The sequence below is a fragment of the Peromyscus leucopus genome, chromosome 3 (assembly GCF_004664715.2).
Source record: "Peromyscus leucopus breed LL Stock chromosome 3, UCI_PerLeu_2.1, whole genome shotgun sequence".
Taxonomy (NCBI): Eukaryota; Metazoa; Chordata; class Mammalia; order Rodentia; family Cricetidae; genus Peromyscus; species Peromyscus leucopus.
Genome location: NC_051065.1, coordinates 44,932,223 through 44,956,346, shown reverse-complemented (window position 1 = coordinate 44,956,346; position 24,124 = coordinate 44,932,223). Strand labels below are relative to the sequence as shown.

General features: G+C 39.3%; 1 protein-coding gene and 1 non-coding gene across 2 annotated transcripts; both read left to right on the top strand.

Moving 5' to 3' along the window:
- Positions 1-13,767: 13,767 nt before the first annotated feature.
- Positions 13,768-13,874, top strand: LOC114698027. The gene has a single exon (XR_003735294.1). It is a non-coding gene; the product is annotated as a U6 spliceosomal RNA (small nuclear RNA).
- A 1,445-nt stretch (positions 13,875-15,319) lies between these two features.
- Positions 15,320-19,441, top strand: LOC114697985 (olfactory receptor 6B1). Its single transcript, XM_028876411.1, has 3 exons — positions 15,320-15,491; positions 15,589-15,643; positions 18,425-19,441. The coding sequence occupies exon 3, from the start codon at positions 18,450-18,452 to the stop codon at positions 19,383-19,385; it is 936 nt and encodes a 311-aa protein (XP_028732244.1). The 5' UTR covers positions 15,320-15,491; positions 15,589-15,643; positions 18,425-18,449; the 3' UTR covers positions 19,386-19,441.
- The last annotated feature ends 4,683 nt before the right edge of the window (positions 19,442-24,124 follow it).

The following is a 24,124-nucleotide window of genomic DNA, read 5'->3' as shown; positions in this document are numbered from 1 at the left end:
CTAACTAGTCCCCAACCATTTCCATGACACATTACCTTCCTTTCTCCCTTAAACTAAAAGTCAGCTAAGGGGATTTCTAAGATATTATGGAAAGTGGATCCCCTATTTCTTTATTATGGTTCAAGCTTTACACGAATTACCTAACTCATATCGGAACTGAAACTTTACATTGGACAGAGGAATCTAAAACTGTGTTTGAGGACACAAAGGAGATTCTGCCTGATCCTATTGAAAGGGCATCCTGAGAATAAATGTCCAACTTTCTTTTGTCCATGAAATACGTAAGAATGAATCAGGAGTTATTCAGCCACACGGAGACTGACGTGGCCAATTAGACATCATAGCTAGCAGGTAGCTCCTGTTGCTAGTGGTTACCACTCTGTGTGAGAGCAATTATAGCTATTGGTAAAGTATTACAGGTTGTAAATGAGATTTTTATGGCCTCATTGTGCACATTCTTCTTCCCTGGAAGGCTTATTAAATTCCCACAATGCTTAGTGTTTATCTTAAAAGAGAATGAGATCTTATAAATTCCTTTACTGTGTCCTTCTAAAGTAACTAATATCTAACACAATATCCTGAATCTCACTACTCTTGTTCTTCTCCCTTCTGGCAAAATTCTTCATGTTCCACTCAGAAAAATTTCAAAAGTACCTAGGAATAGACATAATCAAAACAGTAAAATACTTCTATAATGAAAAATATAAACACTTAAGAAATTATTAGGAGGTGGAAAGAACTTCCATGTCCATGGAATAGCAGAATTAGTATTATGAAAATAGCCCTATTACTGAAAGCAAGTCACAGATTCAATGCAACTTACATCATAATTCCAATTACATTCTTCATAGAATAGCCAAAGCAATCTGGAGCAAAAAGAATAATGCTGGAGGTATCACAGTGCTTGATTTCAAACTATACTAGTAGCCGTAATAGCAGAAACAACATGGCATTGGTGCAAAACACACCTATAAGCTAGTGGAAGAGAATAGAGGACCCAGAAACAAACCTGTAAATCTATAGCCACTTGATATCTGACAAGATGCCAAAAACATACGTTGAAGAACAGACACCTTCTTCAACAAATGATGCTGGGAAAGCTGGGTACTCATTTACAGCATAACGACACTAGACATTATCTTTTACCCTATACAAAAATCAAAACTGACCAAAGGCTTTATTGAAAGTGTTTTTTTCAATGTATAGGTATGGGTAAGGACTTACAGATTCTAATAACTCAAGAAATAAAACCAGGAACTGGAAAAAACAAGATTACATGAAAGTCTAAGGCTTCCCCACAGCCAAGGAAAAACAATTAAGCAAGAAAAGCTCCCATAGAATTGGAGTAAATCTCTACTAGCTATACATATAACAAAGGAATGCTACATATAATGCATAAGGAACTTAGAAACCTAAGAAAAAATAGTGACATAAACAAATGAAATGAATAGATAATTCAAGAGATGAAATATAAATAGCCATAGGAATATATAAAAAATGTTAAGCACCTTTAGTCACCAGAGAAATGCAAATCTAAGTTGCCAAAAGATCTGTCCTACTACAGTTAGAATTCTTGACATTAAGAAAACAAATGTCAACCAACACTGGTAAGAAAATGGGAGAAAGGGAATCCTCATGAACTGTTAAAAAGAATGTAAACTAATACAACAACCATGAAAACCAACATGGAGGAGTTTTTTTTTCTTTTTCTTTCTTATTTTTTTTTTCAGTTAGTTGAGACAGTTTCTTTGTATAGCCCTGGCTGTTCTAGAACTCACTCTGTAGACCAGGCTGGCTTCAAACTCAGAGATCCGCTTGCTTCTGCTTCCCGAGTAATGGGATCAATGGCATGGGCCACCACACCTAGCAAAACTAAAAAACTAAAAATAAAACTATTTTAACATGTCCATTGGAATACAACAGAGACACCTGTGCATCTATGTATATTCACAACAGCCAAGTTACAGAGTCGGCCAATGAGTCTGTCAACACATGACTAGATAATGAAAATGTGCTATATGCACACAGGAGTTTGTTCAGCCATAAAGAAGGAAATGATTGTGGGTTTTTTTTTTCTTTTGTGGAGAAATGAATGGAACTAGAGGTTATCATATTAAAAGAAATAAGCCAGACTCAAAAAACAAATGTTGTATGTTTTCTCTCGTATTTTCTATAATATGTCTATATGGCATGAAATTATGAGCAAGGCTATCTGGGAAAAGCAAAGGGGCCTAGTGGAGAGATGATAGGGAGCACAAAGGGGGCATATGTGGTAAATATGTTCAAGGCAATACTCAGATTTCTGTTCAGAGCATATCTTTCACCTTTCAAAATATAGCTAAAACTATGAAAATGGCTATAAACCCATTGTAAGATATAATGAATATGCACCAACTAAAAAAAATCTCTGCTCTCTGTTTGATGTAAACAGACAAATTACTATCTCTTAGAAGACAGTGAATATCTATTCTTTTGATCATATGGAAATAATGTGGTTCACTAATGGATCTTACCTAAAAAGTAAAAATATATATTTCAGAACTGTTTATGTCATAGTGTTCCTGAGTGAAGTAGAGAAGAAAAGCCTATGCCCAAGGCTATCTCAGCACAATAGATGACATCTTTGCTCCTGTTTTAAATCTCTGGTGTATTATTCAGGTGCCTCAGATATTAGTGAGCATGCACTCATAGGCATTTTTTTTTCTGAACTGGGACTGAAACTTGGGAATTCCTGCATTCTAGGCAAGCTCTGTACCACTAGGCGACACCCTCAACCTGCAGGCAGTCTTTTGTGTGTGTGTCATCATTTAAAAAATGGAAATTTATATTTGAAAATTTTATGCAAATTCCATTTCCAACATCTCCCCTAATAATTTGCAATTTATTTATTTATTTATTTATTTATTTATTTATTTATTTATTTATTTATATATATAATGCCAAATGTCATTTATTGAAGGAGAAAGGAGGTTTTTTTATTTTGTTTTATAATTTAATTTAATTTTACATATCAGTCACAGATTCCCTTTCTCTCCCCTCCCCCCCCATCTTTCCCCCAGCCTACCCCCATTCCCATCTCCTCCAGGGCAAAGACTCCCCTGAAGATTGAGTTCAACCTGGTAGATTCGGTCCAGGCAGATCCAGTCCCCTCCCCCAAGGCTGAGCCATGTGTCCCTGTATAAGCCCCAGGTTCCAAACAGCCAGCTCATGCACTGAGCACAGAACCCAGTACCACTGCCTGGATGCCTCCCAAACAGATCAAGCTAATCAACTGTCTCACTTATCCAGAGGGCCTGATCCAGTTGGGGCTCCTCAGCTATTGGTTCATAGTTCATGTGTTTCCATTCGTTTGGCTATTTGTCCCTGTGCTTTTTCCAACTTTGGCCTCAACAATTCTCTTTCATACAAACCCTCCTCTTTCTTGCCAATTGGACTCCTGGAGCTCCACCTGGGGCCTGGTCATGGATCTCTGCATCCAGTTCCCTCAGTCATTGGATGAGATTTCTAGCTTGACAATTAGGGTGTTTGGCCATCCTATCACCAGAGTAGGTCATTTCGGGCTGTCTCTCCACCATTGCCAGTAGTCTATTGTGGAGGTATCCTTTTGGATTTCTGTGGACCTCTCTAGCAGCCTGCTTCTTCCTATTCTCATGTGGTCTTCATTTACCATGATCTCTTATTCCTTGTTCTCCCTCTCTGTTCTTGATCCAACTGGGATCTCCCGCTCCCCCAAGCTCTCTTTCCCTCGACCCTTGACCTTCATTACCCCCACTCACGTCCAGGTTGTCCATATAGATCTCATCCATTTCTCTGTCATTGGGTGATCCCTGTGTCTTTCCCAGGATCCTGCTCTCTAGGTAGCCTCCCTGGAGTTGTGAGTAGCAGTCCAGTCATCCCTGCTTTACATCTACTACCCTCCTATGAGTGAGTACATACCATGTCTGTCTTTCTAAGTCTGGGTTACCTCACTCAGGATGATTTTTTCTAGATCCATCCATTTGCCTGCAAACCTCATGATGTCATTGTTTTTCTCTGCTGAGTAGTATTCCATTGTGTATATGTACCACATTTTATTTATCCATTCTTCAGTTGAAGGGCATCTAAGTTGTTTCCAGGTTCTGGCTATTACAAACAATGCTGCTGTGAACATAGCTGAGCAAGTGCCCTTGTGGTATGATTGAGCATTCCTTGGGTATATGCCCAAGAGTGATATAGCTGGATCTTGGGGGAGATTGATTCTCAATTTTCTAAGAAAGCACCATATTGATTTCCAAAATGCTTGTACAAGCTTGCATTCCCACCAGCAGTGAAGAGTTCCCCTAGTTCCACATCCTCTCCAACATTGACTATCATTGGTGTTTTTGATCTTAGCCATTCTGACGGGTGTAAGGTGGTATCTCAGAGTCATTTTGATTTGCATTTCCCTGATGATTAGGGATGTTGAGCAATTCCTTAAATGTCTTTCAGCCATTTGCGTTTCCTCTGTTGAGAGTTCTCTGTTTAGTTCTATAGCCCATTTCTTAATTGGACTGTTGGGTATTTTGATGTCTAACTTCTCGAGTTCTTTATATATTCTGGATATCAGTCCTCTGTCAGATGTGGGGTTGAAGACCTTTGCCCATTCTGTAGGCTGTCGCTTTGCCTTGTTGACCGTAACCTTTGCTCTACAAAAGCTTCTCAGTTTCAAGAGGTCCCATTGATTGATTGTTTCTCTCAGTGTCTGTGCTACTGGTGTTATATTTAGGAAGTAATCTCTTATGCCAATGCGTTTGAGACTCCTTCCTACTTTCTCTTCTAGCAGGTCCAGAGTAGCTGGATCTATATTGAGGTCCTTGATCCACTTGGACTTAAGTTTTGTGCATGGTGACAGATATGGATCTATTTGCAACCTTCTACGTGTTGATATCCAGTTATGCTAGCACCAGTTGTTGAAGATGCTTTCTTTTTTCCATTGTATAGTTTTGACTTCTTTGTCAAAAATTATATGTTCATAGGTGTGTGGGTTAATGTCAGGGTCTTCAATTCAATTCCATTGGTCCACATGTTGGTTTTTATGCCAGTACCAAACTGTTTTTACTACTGTAGCTCTATGGTAGAGCTTGAGGTCAGGGATCATGATGCCTCCAGAGGTTGTTTTATTGTACAGGATTCTTTCGGCTATCCTGGGTTTTTTGTTTTTCCATATGAAGTTGAGTATTATTTTTTCCAGGTCTGTGAAGAATTGTGTTGGTATTTTGATGGGGATTGCATTGAATCTGTAGATTGCTTTTGGTAAGATTGCCATTTTTACTATGCTAATCCTGCCTATGCATGAGCATGGGAGATCTTTCCATTTTCTGACATCTTCTTCAAATTCTTTTTTCAGGGACTTAAAGTTCTTGTCATATGGATCCTTCACTTGCTTATTTTATAAAATTTGTGGCTATTATAAAGCATGATGTATCTCTGATTTCCTTCTCAGCCTGTTTGTCAATTGTATATAGGAGGGCTACTGATTTTTTTGAGTTGATCTTGTATCCTGCTATGTTGTTGAACGTGTTTATAAGCTGTATCGGTTCCTTGGTTGAATATTTGGGGTCACTTAAGTATACTATTATGTCATCTGCAAATAGGGAAAGCTTGACTTCTTCCTTTCCAATTTGTATCCCCTTAATCTCCTTATGTTGTCTTATTGCTCTGGCTAGAACTTCAAGTACTATATTGAATAAGTATGGGGAGAGTGGACAGCCTTGCCTCGTTCCTGATTTTAGTGGAATCGCTTTGAGTTTCTCTCCATTTAATTTGATGTTGGCTGTTGGCTTGCTGTAAATTGCCTTTATTATGTTTAGGTATGTTCCCTGTATTCCTGATCGCTCCAAGACCTTTATCATGAAGGGGTGTTGGATTTTGTCAAATGCCTTTTCTGCATCTAGTGAGATGATCATGTGGTTTTTTTCTTTGAGTTTGTTCATATGGTGTATTACATTGACGGACTTTCGTATGTTGAACCACCCTTGCATCCCTGGGACGAAGCCTACTTGATCATGGTGGATAATTGTTCTGATGTGTTCTTGGAGTCTGTTTGCCAGTATTTTATTGAGTATTTTTGCATCAATGTTCATGATGGAGATCAGTCTGTAGTTCTCTTTCTTTGTTGTATCCTTGTTTGGTTTAGGAATCAGGGTAATTGTAGCCTCATTGAAGGAGTTTGGTAATGTTCCTTATGTTTCTATTGTGTGGAACAAATTAAAGAGTATTGGTATTAACTCTTCTTTGAAGATCTGGTAGAATTCTGTGCTGAAACCATCTGGTCCTGGGCTTTTTTTAGTTGGGAGACTTTTAATGACTGTTTCTATTTCCTTAGGGGTTATTGGACTATTTAAATAGTTTATCTGGTCTTGATTTAACTTAGGTATGTGATACCTATCCAGAAAATTATCCATCTCTTTTATATTTTCCAGTTTGTGGAGTAGAGCTTTTTGAAGTATGACCTGATGATTCTCTGAATTTCGTCATTGTCTGTTGTTATGTTCCCCTTTTCATTTCTGATTTTGTTAATTTGGATGTTCTCTCTCTGTCTTTTGGTTAGTTTGGATAAGGGCTTGTCTATCTTGTTGATTTTCTCAAAGAACCAACTTTTTGTTTCATTAATTTTTTATATTGTTCTCTTTGTTTCTATTTTATTGATTTCAGCTCTCAATTTGATGATTTCCTGGCATCTATTCTTCCTGGGAGACTTTTCTTCTTCTTGTTCTAGAACTTTCAGGTGTGCTGTTAAGTCACTAGTGTGAGATTTCTCCAACTTCTTTATGTGGGCATTTAGTGCTATGAATTTCCCTCTTAGCACTGCTTTCATAGTGTCCCATAAGTTTGGGTATGTGGTGTCTTCATTTTCGTTGATCTCTAGGAAGTCTTTAATTTCTTTCTTATTTCTTCCTTAACCCATTGGTGATTCAGTTGAGCATTATTCAGTTTCCATGAGATTGTAGGTTTTCTGTAGTTTTTGTTGTTGTTGAAATCTAACTTTTAACCATGGTGGTCTGATAGAATGCAGGAGGTTATTCCAATTGTTTTGTATCTGTTGAGATTTTCTTTGTGGCCAAGTATGTGGTCAATTTTAGAGAAGGTTCCATAGGGTGCTGAGAAGAAGGTATATTCTTTTTTGTTAGGATGGAATGTTCTGTAGATATCGATTAAGTCCATTTGAGTCATAAGATCAGTTAAGTCCTTTATTTCTCTGTTAAGTTTCAATTTGGGAGATCTGTCCAGTGGTGAAATTGGAATGCTGAAGTCTCCCACTATTAATGTATGGGGTTTTATATGTATTTTAAGCTTTAGTAATGTTTCTTTTACATATGTGGGTGCCCTTGTGTTTGGGGCATAAATGTTCAGAATTAAAACTTCATCTTAGTGGATCTTTCCTGTGATGAGTATAATATGCCATTCTTGATCTCTTTTGATTGATTTTAGTTTGAAGTCTATTTTCCTGGATATTAGGATGGCTACACCCACTTGCTTCTTAAGACCATTTGATTGGAAAGTCTTTTCCCAGCCTTTTATTCTTAGGTAGTGTCTATCTTTGAATTTGAGGTGTGTTTCTTGTATGCAACAGAAAGATGGGTCCTGCTTTCATATCTATTCTGTAAATCTGTGTCTTTTTATAGGTGAATTAAGTCCGTTGGTATTAAGGGATATTAATAACCAGTGATTGTTCATTCCTGTTATTTTTTGGTGGGTTTACTGCTGTGGCATTATCTATTGCCTGTGTTTTCAAGGGTGAATCTGACTTCCTTAGGTTGGAATTTTCCTTCTAGTGCTTTCTGTAGGGCTGAGTTTGTGGATAAGTATTGTTTAAATCTGGCTTTGTCTTGGAATGTCTTGTTCACTCCGTCTACGAGGATTGAAAGTTTTGCTGGGTATATTAGTCTAGGCTGGTATCCATGGTCTCTTAGTGTCTGCATTACATCTGTACAGGTCCTCCTGGCTTTCAAAATTTCCATTGAGAAATCGACTGTTATTCTGATGGGTTTGCCTTCATAGGTCACTTGGCCTTTTTCCTTTGCTGCTCTTAATATTCTTTCTTTATTCTGTACGTTTAGTTGTTTAATTATTATGTGGTGGGGGGACTTTTTTGGGGGTCTAGTCTGTCTGGTGTTCTATAGGCTTCTTGTATCTTCAGAGGCATTTCCTTCTTTAAGTTGGGAAAGTTTTCTTCTATGATCTTGTTGAATATATTTTTCTGTGCCTTTGAGTTGGTATTCTTCTCCTTCCTCTATCCCTGTTATTTGTAGGTTTGGTCTTTTCATGGTGTCCCAAATTTCTTGGACATTTTGGGTCATGACTTTGTTGGCTTTAGTGTTTTCTTTGACTGATAAATCTCTTTCTTCTACTGTATCTTCAACACCAGAGATCCTCTCTTCCATCTCTTGCATTCTGTTGGTTATACTTGCATCTGAAGTTCCCATTTATTTACTCAGATTTTCTATTTCCAATATTCCCTCTGTTTGTGTCTTCATTTTTTCTATTTCCCCTTTCAGGTCTTGGACTGTTTCCTTCATCTGTTTCATTGCTTTTTTGTGATTTTCTTTCAGGGATTTATTGTTTTCTTCTGCTTTATTTGTCCTTTCCTCTAGTTTTTTATAGCGTTCTCCCCATTTTTTGTCTTTTCCTCAATTTCATTTGTGATTTCTTCTATATAAGCCTCTACCGTTTCCATGATGTTATTCATAAGGTTGCTTTCTTCTGCTTCTTCCATTTTGTGATGTTCAGGTCTAGCTATTGGAGGAGGGCTAGGTTCTGGTGATGCTGTATTGCTCTTCATTTTGTTGTATGTACTTCTGCCTTGATGTCTGCCCATCTCCTTATGGATTTGTTCTTGGTGTTATCAGTGCTCTTGGTCCAGACAGAGCTGACAGATTCAGGAAGACTCTCTATCTTGTCCAAATGGGAACTCCGGGGCGGGATGGAAGCTCTTGTCCAGATGGGAGGTCCGGGGCAGGAAGGGATCTGGGGGCTGGTCTCTAAGTCTCAAGAAGTGGCTGGAGTCTCAGACAGATGGGCGTGGGGGCAGGGCATGGAGATTGCAGAGTCTGCCAGGGTCTTGGAGAAGGGGAACCTTCCCCATGAGGGTGGAGGGGATCCTGCCTGATGGCCAGAACCTGGGGCCAAGTTGGTCAGGTCTTCCCTGGAATGGCTGGTGCCTAGGGATGGGATCTAGGGGCAGACCTCTGTGAGTCTGAGCCCAGGCACTCACCTCTTGTCCAGATGGGAGGTCCGAGGGAAAAGGTCTTAAATACAGGCTTACAGCACAATGGGAGAACCCGGGAAGGCAGAAGTTCGCTACTGATGTTTTACAATCTTGCATCTAAGCTGGCAGTCTTTAGCAGAGAGAAGAAGGAAAAATAAATGACCCAGCTGGTGCTTCAGCTGGACTTGTAGACCTGCATCCTGACCTTCTGTTGACTTGTGCTTCTTCACTCAATTCTGATTTTACTGTATTTAAAGAACAGAATGAGTGAAAACAAATGTTCATTGAACAATACCAAGACAAACTGAATAGACAAAGCTTTAATTTCTTAATAAAATGTGAAGATGGAGCCAAGCAGCTGACCAGCATTTTCTGATTGTGTATGATGATTTGTTCTTTAACACACAGAGATTAACCCAGTTGCAATACAAATAGGACCATCCAATAGGATACGTCATGTCATTGGAAGCCACATGGAAGCCATTCTCAGACTCACCTGAGAAATAATTCCCCCAAGGAAAGTCATTTCCTTCAGCTTCTAGGGTTGTTAAGTACAACAAATAAACTACCTGGCTGTCACCTTCACTAAGACAAAAATGTGTGTTATTGGTCATTTGTACAGTTTTCTACTTGTGAGGAAGCTTTTCCCTGTCACAGAACATAGCTGCAGTGGTCAGTAAAATACTATTAGGAACAGTTATTTTACTCTTGGGGATCACCATCTAAATGTCCCAGTGACAGAGGACCTCAGACTTTAGGCAAGGAGATCAAACTGTTAGCAGAATTTGGCCTGTACTCCAGTATTATTATCATCCTCAGTACTAGGGTTAATGAATGCACTACCACAAATCCAAAACACTCAATTCTCTTAATTGACAGACATTTGCCAGGAGTCAAGGTTCTGTTGCTCAAATATGGTCTTTCAAGGAGCAGTTATCACACTTTATAGCTATCTCTTCCAGATGGAACCACTTCCTGGTGGAGAGAAGAGGCTCACAAAACTTACAAGGAACTTATAAGAGCTCACCAGGAACTTATAATACTCACAAGGCTCTGCCTTGAGGTTAGAAGAGCAGGAAAAATTACAGAGATAAGAGGAGATTCTTTAGTGGAACTGCCTGCCAGTTGCACAGGAAACCCTGCTGATTCAGCTTTTCTGAGTCACCACCCATGCTGTGTGGGCTTTTTAGTGAGGCAGATTCCAGGAAACACCATGTGCTTGCAAGTCATTTCAGTAATCTTATTTGTTCACCAAAGTAGACTGGGATAGGGTTATTTTCTGAGCCTGTCATCAGTATAGACATCTCCATACATCTCCTTGGGGAATTTTACACAACATATCTTTCTTTTGTAGAAACTACCAGGAGGCCGAGATCTAAACTAAACAAGGAATTTGAAGTTATTTCAGAATACAGAATCTTTCTGCAGCATACCCCAGGGGAAGAAATCGCGTCATGCAACCTTTATTCTGGTGGCTGTGTATGGAAGTGCCACTTCATAACAGCCTTTTCCAATATCATTTAAAGAGACCGTGTCAATAGTTGCTAACTTTTGACTTTGACTTTGTGCTTCTTCACTAAAATAATTTGACTCAGGATTTGTATTTCTCATAGGAAGAAAGCTACCTCATCAGAGTAATGCCAAAGACCTCAGTTAAAAGTTCAGAAAGCAGTTCACAATACTGACAAAGTGAATCAGACATTAGATGTAGATTTCTGGGATCTGTGCTTTATAATATATCTCTTTCTGTAAATATTGTCATATGCTGATGCATTTAACTTCACAGTTTTTCTTCAATAGGCTAATTACATGTTGATATCTGCAAAACAAATACAGCTGTTGGATTTGTGGCCAATTTTCTATGTCTAGGACTTCTTTTGTGGACATTCTCATATGAATGAATGTCTACAGGGCATTCCAAATGTATATTTGGTCTGAAGAAGACCTTTCTATAGTTTACTAACTGTAATTCCTTTTACTGAACTGTAAATGAATTCCTGTTTGCCACCAACATATTTTCATGTTTTTGTGTGATGCTACTAGAAGTTATCAATCATTTGTATCTTGAATGTTTCCTAAAGGCTATGTGCTGAAGATGTGGGGCTTTCCTTGATCCTATTGAGAGGCAATAACACTTCTTAGGTAATAAAACTTTAGAAAATACCGACTGAGATTGAAGTAGGGTCACCTTTGGGCAAACAATAAAAGGGCATTGCAGCATGTAAGATAAAATAAACCTTTCCCTTCCCAACTTGCTTTTGATCTTGTTGATTATCACAACAGAAAGCAAATTAGAATCAGGGAACTGGGACACTAACCCCTTCCTGTTCTTTTGCTTCATTGTTGACATGTGAGGAACAGGCCTGTTTTGCTACATGCTTCCACTATGATGGGCTGTGCTGCCATGAGCCCAAAGTGTCCATGGACTCATACCACAAGCCAAAATGAACCTTCCTGTTGATTAACACAATATTTCATCATAATAATAAAAAACTGACAATAAAATGTCATTGAAGAGGGCATAACAAAAGCTCAAGGAAGTTTTTTTTTTGTCTACTTTAAGAAAATAATCTATAATTATAGGATGCATTTTTGTTTCTTCTTGTTACTGATTTTTTTTAGATCATACTTCAAAAATCTGTACTCCACAAATCTGGAAAATCTAAAAGAGATGGATAATTTTCTGGATAGGTACCACATAAGACCAGATAAACTACTTAAATAGACCAATAACCCCTAAGGAAATAGAAACAGCCATTAAAAGTCTCCCAACCAAAAAAAAAAAAAAAAAAAAAAAAAAAAAAAAGCCCAGGACAAGATGGGTTCAACACAGAATTGTTATTGATTTTTAAAGATAAGGATATTTTCAGTTGTTAGCAACATAATTGCTCTAAAAAGATTCAACCAAACAAAACTCAACAGCATGGATAGCATCCTCCTGGGCCCCAGTCCTTTAAAACCATCTTAAAAGACTGATGGGCTTGTGACTGATTGCAGCCAGTGGCTTACTTAGGAGCAAATAATGGAAGTCAGTGAATCTGTGAAACCAATCTTTGGCCCTGCGTTTTCTGTGATTGGAGAGAGTACCCCTCACCCATTTTTTCCTGGGAACAGCATTTCTGATGCACTCTAGCTACTCTTCCACACTGACCTCCTACTTTTAAAGACAGAAGTATGAACTGTGTGAAAGTATGAACCATTTCCTTTCTGTGACTTTCATGTCTTCAGAGATCAAAGACATGATTGCCTACTTAAACACATTCATTAAATATTCCCAATAAATCTTGAATGGCAGACACTAAATCTTAAGCCTGACAGGGAGTTGGGGGGTATAGGCAGTGTTGGAAGGAGGAGACATGGGGGGGCTAGAAGGAGAAAATAGAAAGGGGGAGTGAAATGTTTTAATTTAAAAATTAATTAGTGATCCTTCATGAGGCAGGTGATACAAAAGGCCTGGGGTGCAGGAATTAACTGGGTTTATTAACATGTAACATCTTTAAAGAGTGAAAGACTTGACTGATATCTCTCTAAGATTGAAAACAAGTTCCATATGTTCATGCTCATCATTTAGTCTTAAATAAAAGTTATAGGCAAAGTGTTAAGGACAGGAAAAGTGAAGGAAAATCATGTAAATCAGAAATAAAGAAAATTATTTAAAAATAGTCAATGACAAAATCTCACAGTAGAGTGCCTAGAACTAAAAAGTGAGATTGGGAATTTTGAAAGTTTCAAGAAAAATATGTGCTGTGTATGTATGTGCATATTAAGATCACCTACACCAGTGGTGTGGGAGATTCTGACTCACTACAGAAATAACTCATTGGATGTCAAAACTTGTCAGAATCAACTTTTGCCCAATTATGAAGAAAAAAACCTTTTCAACACTCAGGGGAAAGATTCCTAAAGGTAGAAGCCACTGTCTTGTAGTAAGAGAGTTGGGCCATTTAAATTGCCTGACTTCTCATACTGGGCAAACATCAAGATGATGGTTCTTACGTCTGGTACAGGATTTAACTAGGAGAAAGACAAATGTGAACAATATTCTCAAAGAAATTTTGCCAACATCCTCAATTTATCTAGAAGGTACTGAAAGGTCTTGCAAGGAATTCGCTCTGTTTTCAATGACTGGAAGCATTTCCAAGACTAGGGTAGCTTTCCAGATAAAGCTTACTGAGTGCAGTGTGTGGGGCAGGGTCAGGGATAGGGAGGGTTTGAATCCAGAGCTCTGCATACACTAGGCACATCTCCACTGAGCTATATCCCTGGCCTCCTATTTAGTTTTTGTTTTGAGACAGGGTCTCACTAAATTGCCTAGGTGAATCTTTGACTTGTTCTCTACACGCTGTCTGCTGACTAGCTGAGAGTACAGGCCTGGACCACCTGGCCAGGCTGACTGGGAGCACTTAAAGGGAACAGCTGTAGCAGCTTCTGTCTATGAATGAAGCTTGGGATAAACAATGGACATATAAAAAAAAAAATTCAGAAGGAGGTGGTTGGGAAAGAAGATATATTAGGGAATTGGGGATTATGAAAACAGTGTGGTGCTTGCTTTGGCAGCACATATACTGAAACTGGAACAATACAGAGATGATTAGGCTGGCCCCTTCATAAAGATGACATGCAAATTCATCAACAAACCTTGGTGTGTACCTCAGAAAGTTGTACATATGCCCAAAGGGATCTAAAGAGTTCACCTCCAGGTAACCTTCAGGCTGTGTTCAATAGCAAGAGAAACCTAAAGCACACTTGCAAGTGGCCTAAGTCTTGGAAACATGTCCCAAAAGGAACACAAGTCTACCAGTTTGTCAACAAATAAACTATAGTGTACTCATATAGTTGGAAAATAAAGAGACCCTGGTCACAATGCAACAGCAAGAGAAGGTTCTGCAAAATGGAAAACATCCAAGGACCTTAGAAGCTGATGTATCCTGTATTTCCTGGGTCAGGGACTACCAACCTGGAGCCACTAGGGTGTACACAAAAAGCTTATTAAAGCTCTTGATGACAGCATGTCAGGGTGCCACCAAATGTACCCAGTTGTATCTGCCAAATTTCTCACATCCATTTAAGACTATTTGTATGAAATTTTTGCTTCAAGAATTGTTCGTTGTCATGGCAATTCATGGGCTCCTGCTACAATAGGAAAGGGATTTCCTTACTCTGGATAATAAGTGTGCTCTGCCAAGCATTCTGCTCATGCAGCAAAAGCAACCATGATTTGGTAGAAATTCTATCATTTTCCACTTATAATCACTACAATAAAAGTTTAAATCCATGATGGAAAATCATGATTAAATGATACATTTTAAGTGATATCAGAGTGTTTCTGGAGCTTGGAGGCAAATTGAGGACCTTATTTTTTACTATTTTATCATTTGTTTTCTATGTTTCAGTCCTCTGAAACAATCTACATGTGAAGCAGGTTTCCTAATTGCCATAAATGTGAGTGGCTCCTCAGCATGGACTGTTTATGACTTTCAATGTTTCCATTTACTGTTTTATGAAACCACAGTGAATCTCTTAGCTTTCTTTGCTGCGAAGGCTGCTTGCAAGTTCTGCACACACAGAGAAATGATATGTGCTGACTCTGTCTCAGGATGGAAATATTAGTCAAGAGATACCCTGCAGATGATAGCGACATTCACCCATTATAATAACTTCACTTAGCATACTTTATGACATACTTGATGACAAAGACTTCCATTTAAACTCCTACTAAGGTGTCACAACACCAGTCTAGTTCAGCAGTCATGGTCTCCCTTGGAGAACTGATATGGTCATTCTGTTTCCGAAAAGCCAAGATAATACTAATCGAATATCTCAAAGTAGATATTTAAATTCAGTGCTCTCTTTCCTCTTACTCTTTTGACAAAGACTAAAACATGGCTCTTTCTAAAGTATGTGGCCATGAGTGATTTTCCTCCAATGGAACCAGTATTACATGAAACAAATGAGATGGCCACAGTACACACAGCCTTCCTTGGATACCACAAGAGACTTGGGCAGCTGTTGTCAATGTTCTTTCCTCTTGGGTCCTGGGAGAGATGCCAAGAAAATCTTGATGCTGTATAAATTTTTCAGAAGAACAAAGACATTCACAGCTTGATGTGCCCTAGTCTAGGACAGCTTTTGCCAGAAGGCAATGGGATCTCTGGCCCCACGATGCTGGAAAATCCAGCCTGGTGCCACACTGGACACAAATGTGGTCTTAGTATCTAGGGATATACTCTCATATAGCCCTGGCCATCTGCTGGAAATCAGTGGGGTAATCGGTGCCCATTGTGTTCTTCTGAGTTTAGGGAGTGGGTTCCTCATATCTATTCAATATCTGAATCTTTCCTTTGTACTTCTTCCTATTTTAGAATCAGTGAAGAATTTCTTTTCACATTCTACCCCATCAGAGGCTGCTAAGCTAAGGTAAGTGATCTCTTTTGCAGCATCCATAATAAATGTGCAACTCTTAGGTACAGTGATGTTTAAGCCCTACATGTTTTATGTCTTTCCTTTTTATCCATTATAATTCCAGCAACTGAACACAATTATATTCTCATTTTCTGAAACCTCTGTGTAGAGAATTACACAATAAATCAAGGGAATAGACTTCTATGATTGCTTTTTGAGAAATATTTCCTGGTGTTGGGTCATAATAAGTATCCCAAAGTATGGCCACTATCCTTAGATTCTTCATGCTCCCCAGTCTTGCTATGCTGCAGACTCCTTGTTCTTTCTTATGTAAATAGATAGATCTTGATAGTGTTTATGTAGATAGAGTTGAATGTGTTCATCTCAGTTTCTTTAACAATAAGTCACCAGCTAGTGATCTTGCTCTTCCTTGTTTGTGTTGTAAGTGTTTGCTATGAGGGTGACTTCTGGCTTGCCCATCAACTTCTCATTTGATAACCTTGTTGTGCCCAATATATCTTCTCATATCAACAGCCAGGGTGAAATATAAGGTTATTACCATCCTCCTGACAAATGTCCAGTCATCATTTACTGTTCTTGCTTCAGGATGGCTCTTCAGCTCCTTACTACTGTGGATGGAGCTCCCCACAATCTGGCCCCTGACAAGTCTCCCTTTTCCTTCCTGCCATGCATCACTCTTCATTTCAGTCACTCTCCATTTGTCAAACACAGGACCAATGAGCTGTTGTGCTGTGTGGTTCTGACCTCTCTGCCTTTTTTTTTCTGAATCATTTGCCTGCAAGGCCCCAGCTTCTCCCTGATATATCTCAGGATATATTCAGTGCTTATCTTATCTCTGGCACACATGACAAGCATCCTTGTATGTTTCTTTCTGCTGTGTGTGTTTTGGGTAAAAAATATTCTTCTGTCATATGTTCATTGCTGTCCCAATAGTCTGTGCTTATAATGAAATTGCAGCAGGACTGGAGAACATTTACTAAAAGAATCACAAATTCTAAGTGTTTAAAAGTAGTGATGAGACCAAATGCCTCTTCTGGGAAATTAGAGTAACTATCTCATTAATGTTATTTTATGAATTAAATGCTGCATTTTATGAACAGTAGTAAGTACCTGGTACCGAGTGGATGTTCTCTGATTTCTTCTTAGAGGATGAAGTGGAGCATTGATGCTCACCAAATATGGCAAGTTTTCATCCATTTCTGTCTCTGACTATAGGGGAAATGCCTATGAAAACCCCACAATTTCTCTGTTAGTAAATGGCAACACATCTCTGTTACAGCTGTCTGTGATTTCTCCTTGATCTTTCCCCCCTAAACTTCCACACCCAAGTCCACTTAGTTCTGTTAAAGATCCTCCCTCTCAGATGGGCCTTAAACTTGTTTTTGTCAAAGCAGTCCTGGAGGTCACCGGCACCTTCCCTCAACGCCTGGGCCAACACTCCCACTCCCACCCCTCACTCCAGGAAGCTGACTTGGAAATGACAGTTATTTTTCCAGGACACAATAATGCCTGGCCTTTTAACCTTCTGCTTGCCTCACATTGCATTTAGGCCACCATGTAGATCCTTTTCTGAGCCTTGGGGTCTTGTCTACGCAGTCTCACCTACCTTCTCACCATTTCCTAGCTCCTTTTCTATCAGCCACAGTGTAGCAATAGGGGTCTCATTTTAGCTTGGGTCTCCCTCACCTAAGGCCCTCAAAGAGCTGGCCCAGGAATCCTCTGCTCAAATGTCACCTCCTCAGAGGCCAGAGGGACATTCCATTCCAGATCATACATTGTTACTCTCTGGCTCTTAATCTTCATTAAAAATATCTAAAATTCTATGATATATTTCTACTTTAGCTTAGTAATTGCAACCCCCCCCAAAAAAAAAATGTCTTTATCCTCAGAAGCTGAAAGCCCACTGACCAGGGCCCCACATTTCTGTTTCTCATCGCTTCCATGGATGACAGGAATTGCACCTCCCCTGTACTGATCTAGATTCATCTTTACTGTTTTAATACGGAGCAAGAGCCCCTTTCACACTCATTATCATTAACAGTTTATATAAAACACTATTTACTTGATTCCAACTTCATTTTAATCCACAGTGACATCCATTGAACACAAACTAATATTTGTATTAAGTAAGAGAGGAAAAATGGGTCTCAAAGAGGGCATGATTTCAAGGACATAGCAACTCCATGGAAGACTTGGAAGTCGAATGAAATCCAGGGACTTGACAGGGATGAGCTTGACTTCTCCCCGTGCCTCTTGATCACATACAACTCAGATTGTGACAGGCCCTTTCCATCTCCACTAATGGTAGAAGAAAAAAGACACAGGTGACTTGTGAAGGTCTCCCAGGTGCGAGGAAGAACTTCCAGAACTATAAGCAGACGACAGCACAGGAAGGCGAGTGTGCTTTTTGAAATCAGCCGCTGTAACACAAAGCTTTGCTCATTTGCTTTGGAGGTATTTGTGGAGGCAGTGTAGGGTATTAGATAGCACATGGCTTTAGCTTAGACTTGAATACAATTCTTTCCCTCCTGTCAGTAAGAACATAGAAATGTATTTAATATCTCTCTAATACCATATCGTTAAAATGGATGTAATAGGTTATGGTTAAAGATGCTATGTGGGAAATTGAGTGTGCTAATTATGCTACATGTATCTACCTAATTTATAATATGCTGTTAACAAGCAACTGTTACTGCTATTGGTACTCAAAGAAGGCAGGGATGAAAAGATGTTTACCAGACCATAGACTCTGATCAAGTGATTCTTTTCTCTCAGAAGAGCTAAATCCTGTGTGTTTGATATGGATTTGGAGAACCAGACACGGGTCACCGAGTTCATCCTGGTAGGATTTCCTGGGAGTTTGAGCATGCGAGCAGCCGTGTTCCTGATGTTTCTTGTGGCCTATATTCTGACCGTAGCTGAAAATGTAATCATCATCCTACTGGTGCAGCAGAACCGACCACTGCACAAGCCTATGTACTTCTTCCTGGCCAACCTGTCTTTTTTGGAGACCTGGTACATCTCTGTGACTGTGCCCAAGCTGCTGTTCAGCTTCTGGTCCATAAGTAACAGCATCTCCTTCACCCACTGTATGATACAGCTTTACTTCTTCATTGCACTTATGTGTACGGAATGTGTTCTCCTGGCTGCCATGGCCTATGACCGTTATGTGGCCATCTGCCGCCCGCTGCACTACCCCACCATCATGAGCCATGGGCTCTGTTTCCGCCTGGCTCTTGGTTCCTGGGTCATCGGCTTTGGCATCTCTTTGGCAAAGATCTACTTCATCTCTCGCCTCAGCTTCTGTGGTCCCAATGTCATCAACCACTTCTTCTGTGACATCTCTCCAGTACTTAATCTCTCCTGCACAGACATGTCTATTGCCGAGTTGGTGGACTTCGTCTTGGCTCTGGTCATCTTCCTCTTCCCACTGTCAATCACTGCTTTATCGTATGGGTGCATTCTGGCCACCGTGCTACGCATGCCAACAGGGAAGCAGAAAGCCCTTTCCACCTGTGCTTCCCACTTCGTGGTGGTCACCATCTTCTACTCCGCCACGATTTTCATGTACGCCCGACCCCGAGCTATTCACGCCTTCAACATGAACAAAGTCATTTCCATCTTCTATGCCATTGTCACCCCAGCCCTCAATCCTTTCATTTACTGCCTCAGGAATCGGGAGGTCAAAGAAGCTCTGAAGAAACTCATCTACTGCCAGGCTGTTAGATCTGACTAGTCTGTTCTGACTGGTTGGAAAGAAAAGACTGTCTTCTCTGTTTTCCTTTCTCTTTCAATGCCCCAGCTCAAGATGGAAGATGTTACTATGATGTCACTGTGTACACACCAGTCTTGGGCATCTGTATGTATTTATGCATGAGAACTGTGCTCTTAGGACATACAACTATGTAGGTATCTATTAAAAATAATAATTCTCTTTGACTCTAATCCAACATGGAGTTTATAAGATTGTAGATAATTAAGCTAAATAAGGTGTGGTATGGTATCACGTGGCTTCGCCTGATTTGGGTCCTGCAAGCTTGAACAGTTCTGAGGTTAAAAGATTCTGTGGTATCCTTGCTTCCCCACTTACATGACTGGCAGAGGAAGCAGCTTCCTCGACAATCCCATTGTCTATGTCCTTAGTGTCAGTGTTGGTGGCAGAGGCTAGGTGGCTGATCCTCAGATCCTTCCAAAACCTTTGTCTAGCACCGACTTACCCATGTAAGTACCATTCCTTGAGTAGTAACTCTCTGCAAGTGAATGGATTGTCCTTTACACAATCATATCTTGAAGTCTGATACAATTTATGCCATTGCTTTTTCTTGAAGTTCATATTTCCGTCCAGAACATTTGTGTACATGCTCTGATAGATAAGTGTAGATGATTAATAAATCTTAAATATATTCAGTGTGGGTCAATTAGCCTTATTAGTCCCCTTGTCTTCCAAACCCAGTATCTTCTAATTCATCCTCTTTCCCTCTTTCCTAGCTTTTCCTTTTACCACTTGTACACAGATACAAGTAACAACACAATTTTAATAACTGACATGGATTTTCCTTTTGTAACAGAGTGATAATTAGCTCTCTTTATCTGACATCCTACGTAAGGCCTTTTCGATTAGCTCTGCAGAATGCTCGGTTTCACAGTCTTGTCAGTGGCAACATGAGTTCTACTGTAAGCTACATTCAACATAATGGCTCTAGAGATCAGAGTTTAATTTTTCTTATGAGTAATTTTAAACAAGAATACTCATTACAACACTCATTACTGCTACAACTTTCACCTAAGTACAAAATCACTTTGAAAGTAAGGATATTTAGTTGGGATTATCATCTCATTTTACAAACATTCAGAACAGATATTCAAGGAAGTAAATAGTATTTTCCCAAAAATATTGAAGAGCAAAGGTCAAAAGCCCAGGTCTCTTGGTTCTGAGCTCTGGGTCTTTCCTCTAGTGCCTGGGTCTCCCAAAGGAAAACATACTTCTTCAGAGGCCAGGTGTGCAGAAGCTAATTGCAAAGGGATTGAGTAGATAATGAACTTCTAGAGTGGGAGACAACTAATAAAATATAGTGGACAAATGAGAAGCCCAGAACTTAGGAAAGGAACAAAGAGAAACAGACACATACTTCACTTTAGGAAATAAATGTGCAAAAGTAAATGGTGCTCATATAGAAATGATTTAATGTCTGCATCTTGATGGATTTCCTTAGTCAATAAAATGTGGTTATGAGTGCCTTTATATTTTAAACCAAAGTATATCAAATAAATTATTTTCTGAATAATTCATATGAATCAAACTATCATGGTACAGTCCAAAGGGAATATTAAATGTGTACAGGCAAACATAGGCAAAAAACTTTTTCTGTAGAGATCAGAAAACTAAGCCAGAACAAAACAATAAAAGTTATAGGCCATAATCTAAGTTTTTGCTCTGGATGTGTTTTTATTGTGGGACCTTGGAAAAAACTGTTTATACTTTCTGGAACTGATTCCTTATATGCAAAACAGAAGTAATTATGCTTGCTCTGCTTGGTTCGCACAATGGTTGTGAGGCTCAGCTAGTATGATCAAAAGCCTTGACTATTCAGTGCCTGGCATAGTCTAAGATTTGAACAAAGTGTCTCTTAATTGGGGCTTGAGTGGAGAAATGAGCAAGAACGCTTGTGTTCTTTCACCTGTCAAAAACTGCCCTATACAGACTGATTATGCCCATGGACATAATCTGGGAGGTGACAAATACAAGGGAGTGTCTTTGTGTTTATGATTTCCACAATGTTCGAGTAACAGAGAGGGTATGATGGGGTGGGTTTTGGAGAGAGTGTAAATTTTATTAAACTGTGTTGCAAAGAACAAATGAGAATTAGTAATGCATCCTTGACCTCTTTGTGAAACAATCCCTAAGGGTATAGAAGGAAATTACAGGGTATAATTTAGAGTAAGGCAGGAATCTGCCTCAACAGAAAGAATAAAACTCTTGGCAGTTTAATAGGTAAATTCGGACAAAACAAGCTATTTGCAATATGTGATACCACACTTTTTCTGTCTTTGATGCTATTCTGACTGCAAACCTTAGCTCTTTAAATCATTGTCCAAATAAATGAGAGGTCAAAGAAACTAGTTTATTACCAGGCCACTAGATTTTATTAGTTTGTTACAATTCATTATAAAGAAATGATTAGCTATCTGTTTTCTATATCCTTTCTCCTTCAATGGCCCAGTGAGACATTAATGGTATCAATATGATGTCACTATGTCAACACAAATTGTGAGCCCTCGTGCTTATCTGTTCATGTGGTCTGAACTCTAAGGACAGATACACTATGTAGATATCTAGAAAATAAATTCTATTTAATTCTAATCCAACATGGAGTTTCTAAGATTATAGGTAAACTCATAACTGAGTTAATCAGGATAAGAGGTAGGAGTGTGTGGTTAGGCCTGCTTCAGATACTGAAAGAAAAAACAGTTCTGAGGTCAACGTTAATGTGGTGTGCTTTCTGGACCATCTGCCTGCCATGGCAGAACACCAACTTCCCCAACAGTCTATTTATGCCAGACTGTTGTACTCAAAGTGAGTTTATAGGAGGTAAAGATGATTCAAGTCTGGTGGCAGTTTTCCCAGAGGGCAAACTCTGAGGCTATGGCTGTCACCAATCAAACCTATAAAAATTTTATAAAATTAAATATAGACAAATTAATTTTACATATTTTTCATAAATAAAAATAAATCTTTAAAAATATAACAAGAACAAATATTTCTTGTTGTATAGAAGACTGACGATATCAGAGAAAATCACAATTTGATTTAAAAATATGATTCTACTCAGAGAGAATGTTTGGTTAGTTAGGTGCCTGTTTCCATCTGCTCTTGCTCCCTTTTCTTTCTAAGCCATACAAGGTTTTCCTTTCTTTTTTTCTGTTATTGAAAGTAGATTTATTTTTCTAAAATAATATATTCCAATTATGGTTTTCCCTCCCTCTATTTCTCCCAGTTCCTCTCCACCTCCCTGCTCATCTGATCAACCCCTTTCTGTCTCTCATTAGATAACAAACAGACTTATAAGGAATAATAACAAAATATAACATAATAGTATAAAACAAAAATTAACACATCAGAATTGGAAAAAACAAACAGAATGAAAAAAGAACCCAATAATTGGCACAAGAAACAGTTATAGACACAGAGAACTAAACAGAGAATTCTCAACAGAGGAAACACAAATGGCTGAAAGACATTTAAGGAATTGCTCAACATCCCTAATCATCAGGGAAATGCAAATCAAAATGACTCTGAGATACCACCTTACACCTGTCAGAATGGCTAAGATCAAAAACACTGAAGACAGCTTATGCTGGAGAGGATGTGGAGCTAGGGGAAATGCTGGTGGAAATGCAAGCTTGTACAACCACTTTGGAAATCAATTTGGTGCTTTCTTAGAAAATTTGGAATTACTCTCCACCAAGATCCAGCTATATCACTCTTGGGCATATACCCAAGGAATGCTCAATCATACCACAAGGGCACTTGCTCAGCTATGTTCATATCAGCATTGTTAGTAATAGCCAGAACCTGGAAACAACCTAGATGCCCTTCATCTGAAGAATGGATAAATAAATTGTGGCACATATACACAATGGAATACTACTCAGCAGAGAAAAACAATGACATCATGAGGTTTGCAGGCAAATGGATGGATCTAGAAAAAAATCATCCTGAGTGAGGTAACCCAGACTCAGAAAGACAAACATGGTATGTACTCACTCATAGGAGGATACTAGATGTAAAACAAAGATGACTGGACTGCTACTCACAACTCCAGGGAGGCTACCTAGAAAACAGGACCCCAAGAAAGACACAGGGATCACCCAATGACAGAGAAATGGATGAGATCTACATGAACAACCTGGACATGAGTAGGGGTAATGAAGGGCAAGGGTCAAGGGAAAGAGAGCTTAGGGGAGCGGGAGATCCCAGCTGGATCAAGAACAGAGAGGGAGAACAAGGAATAAAAGACCATGCAAATGAAGACCACATGAGAATAGGAAAAAGCAAAGTGCTAGAGAGGCCCACAGAAATCCACAAGATACCCCCACAATAGACTACTGGCAATGGTTGAGAGACAACCCAAAATGACCTACTCTGGTGATAGGATGGCCAAACACCCTAATTGTCATGCTAGTAACCCCATCCAATGACTGAGGGAACCAGATGCAGAGATCCACGACTAGGCCTCAGGTGGAGCTCCAGGAGTCCAATTGGCAAGAAAGAGGAGGGTTTATATGAGTGAGAATTGTTGAGACCAAGTTTGGAAAAAGCACAGGGACAAATAGCCAAATGAAACACATAAACCAATAGCTGAGGAGCCCCAACTGGATCAGGCCCTCTGGATAAGTAAGACAGTTGATTAGCTTGATCTGCTTGGGAGGCATCCAGGCAATGGGACCAGGTCCTGTGCTCAGTGTATGAGCTGG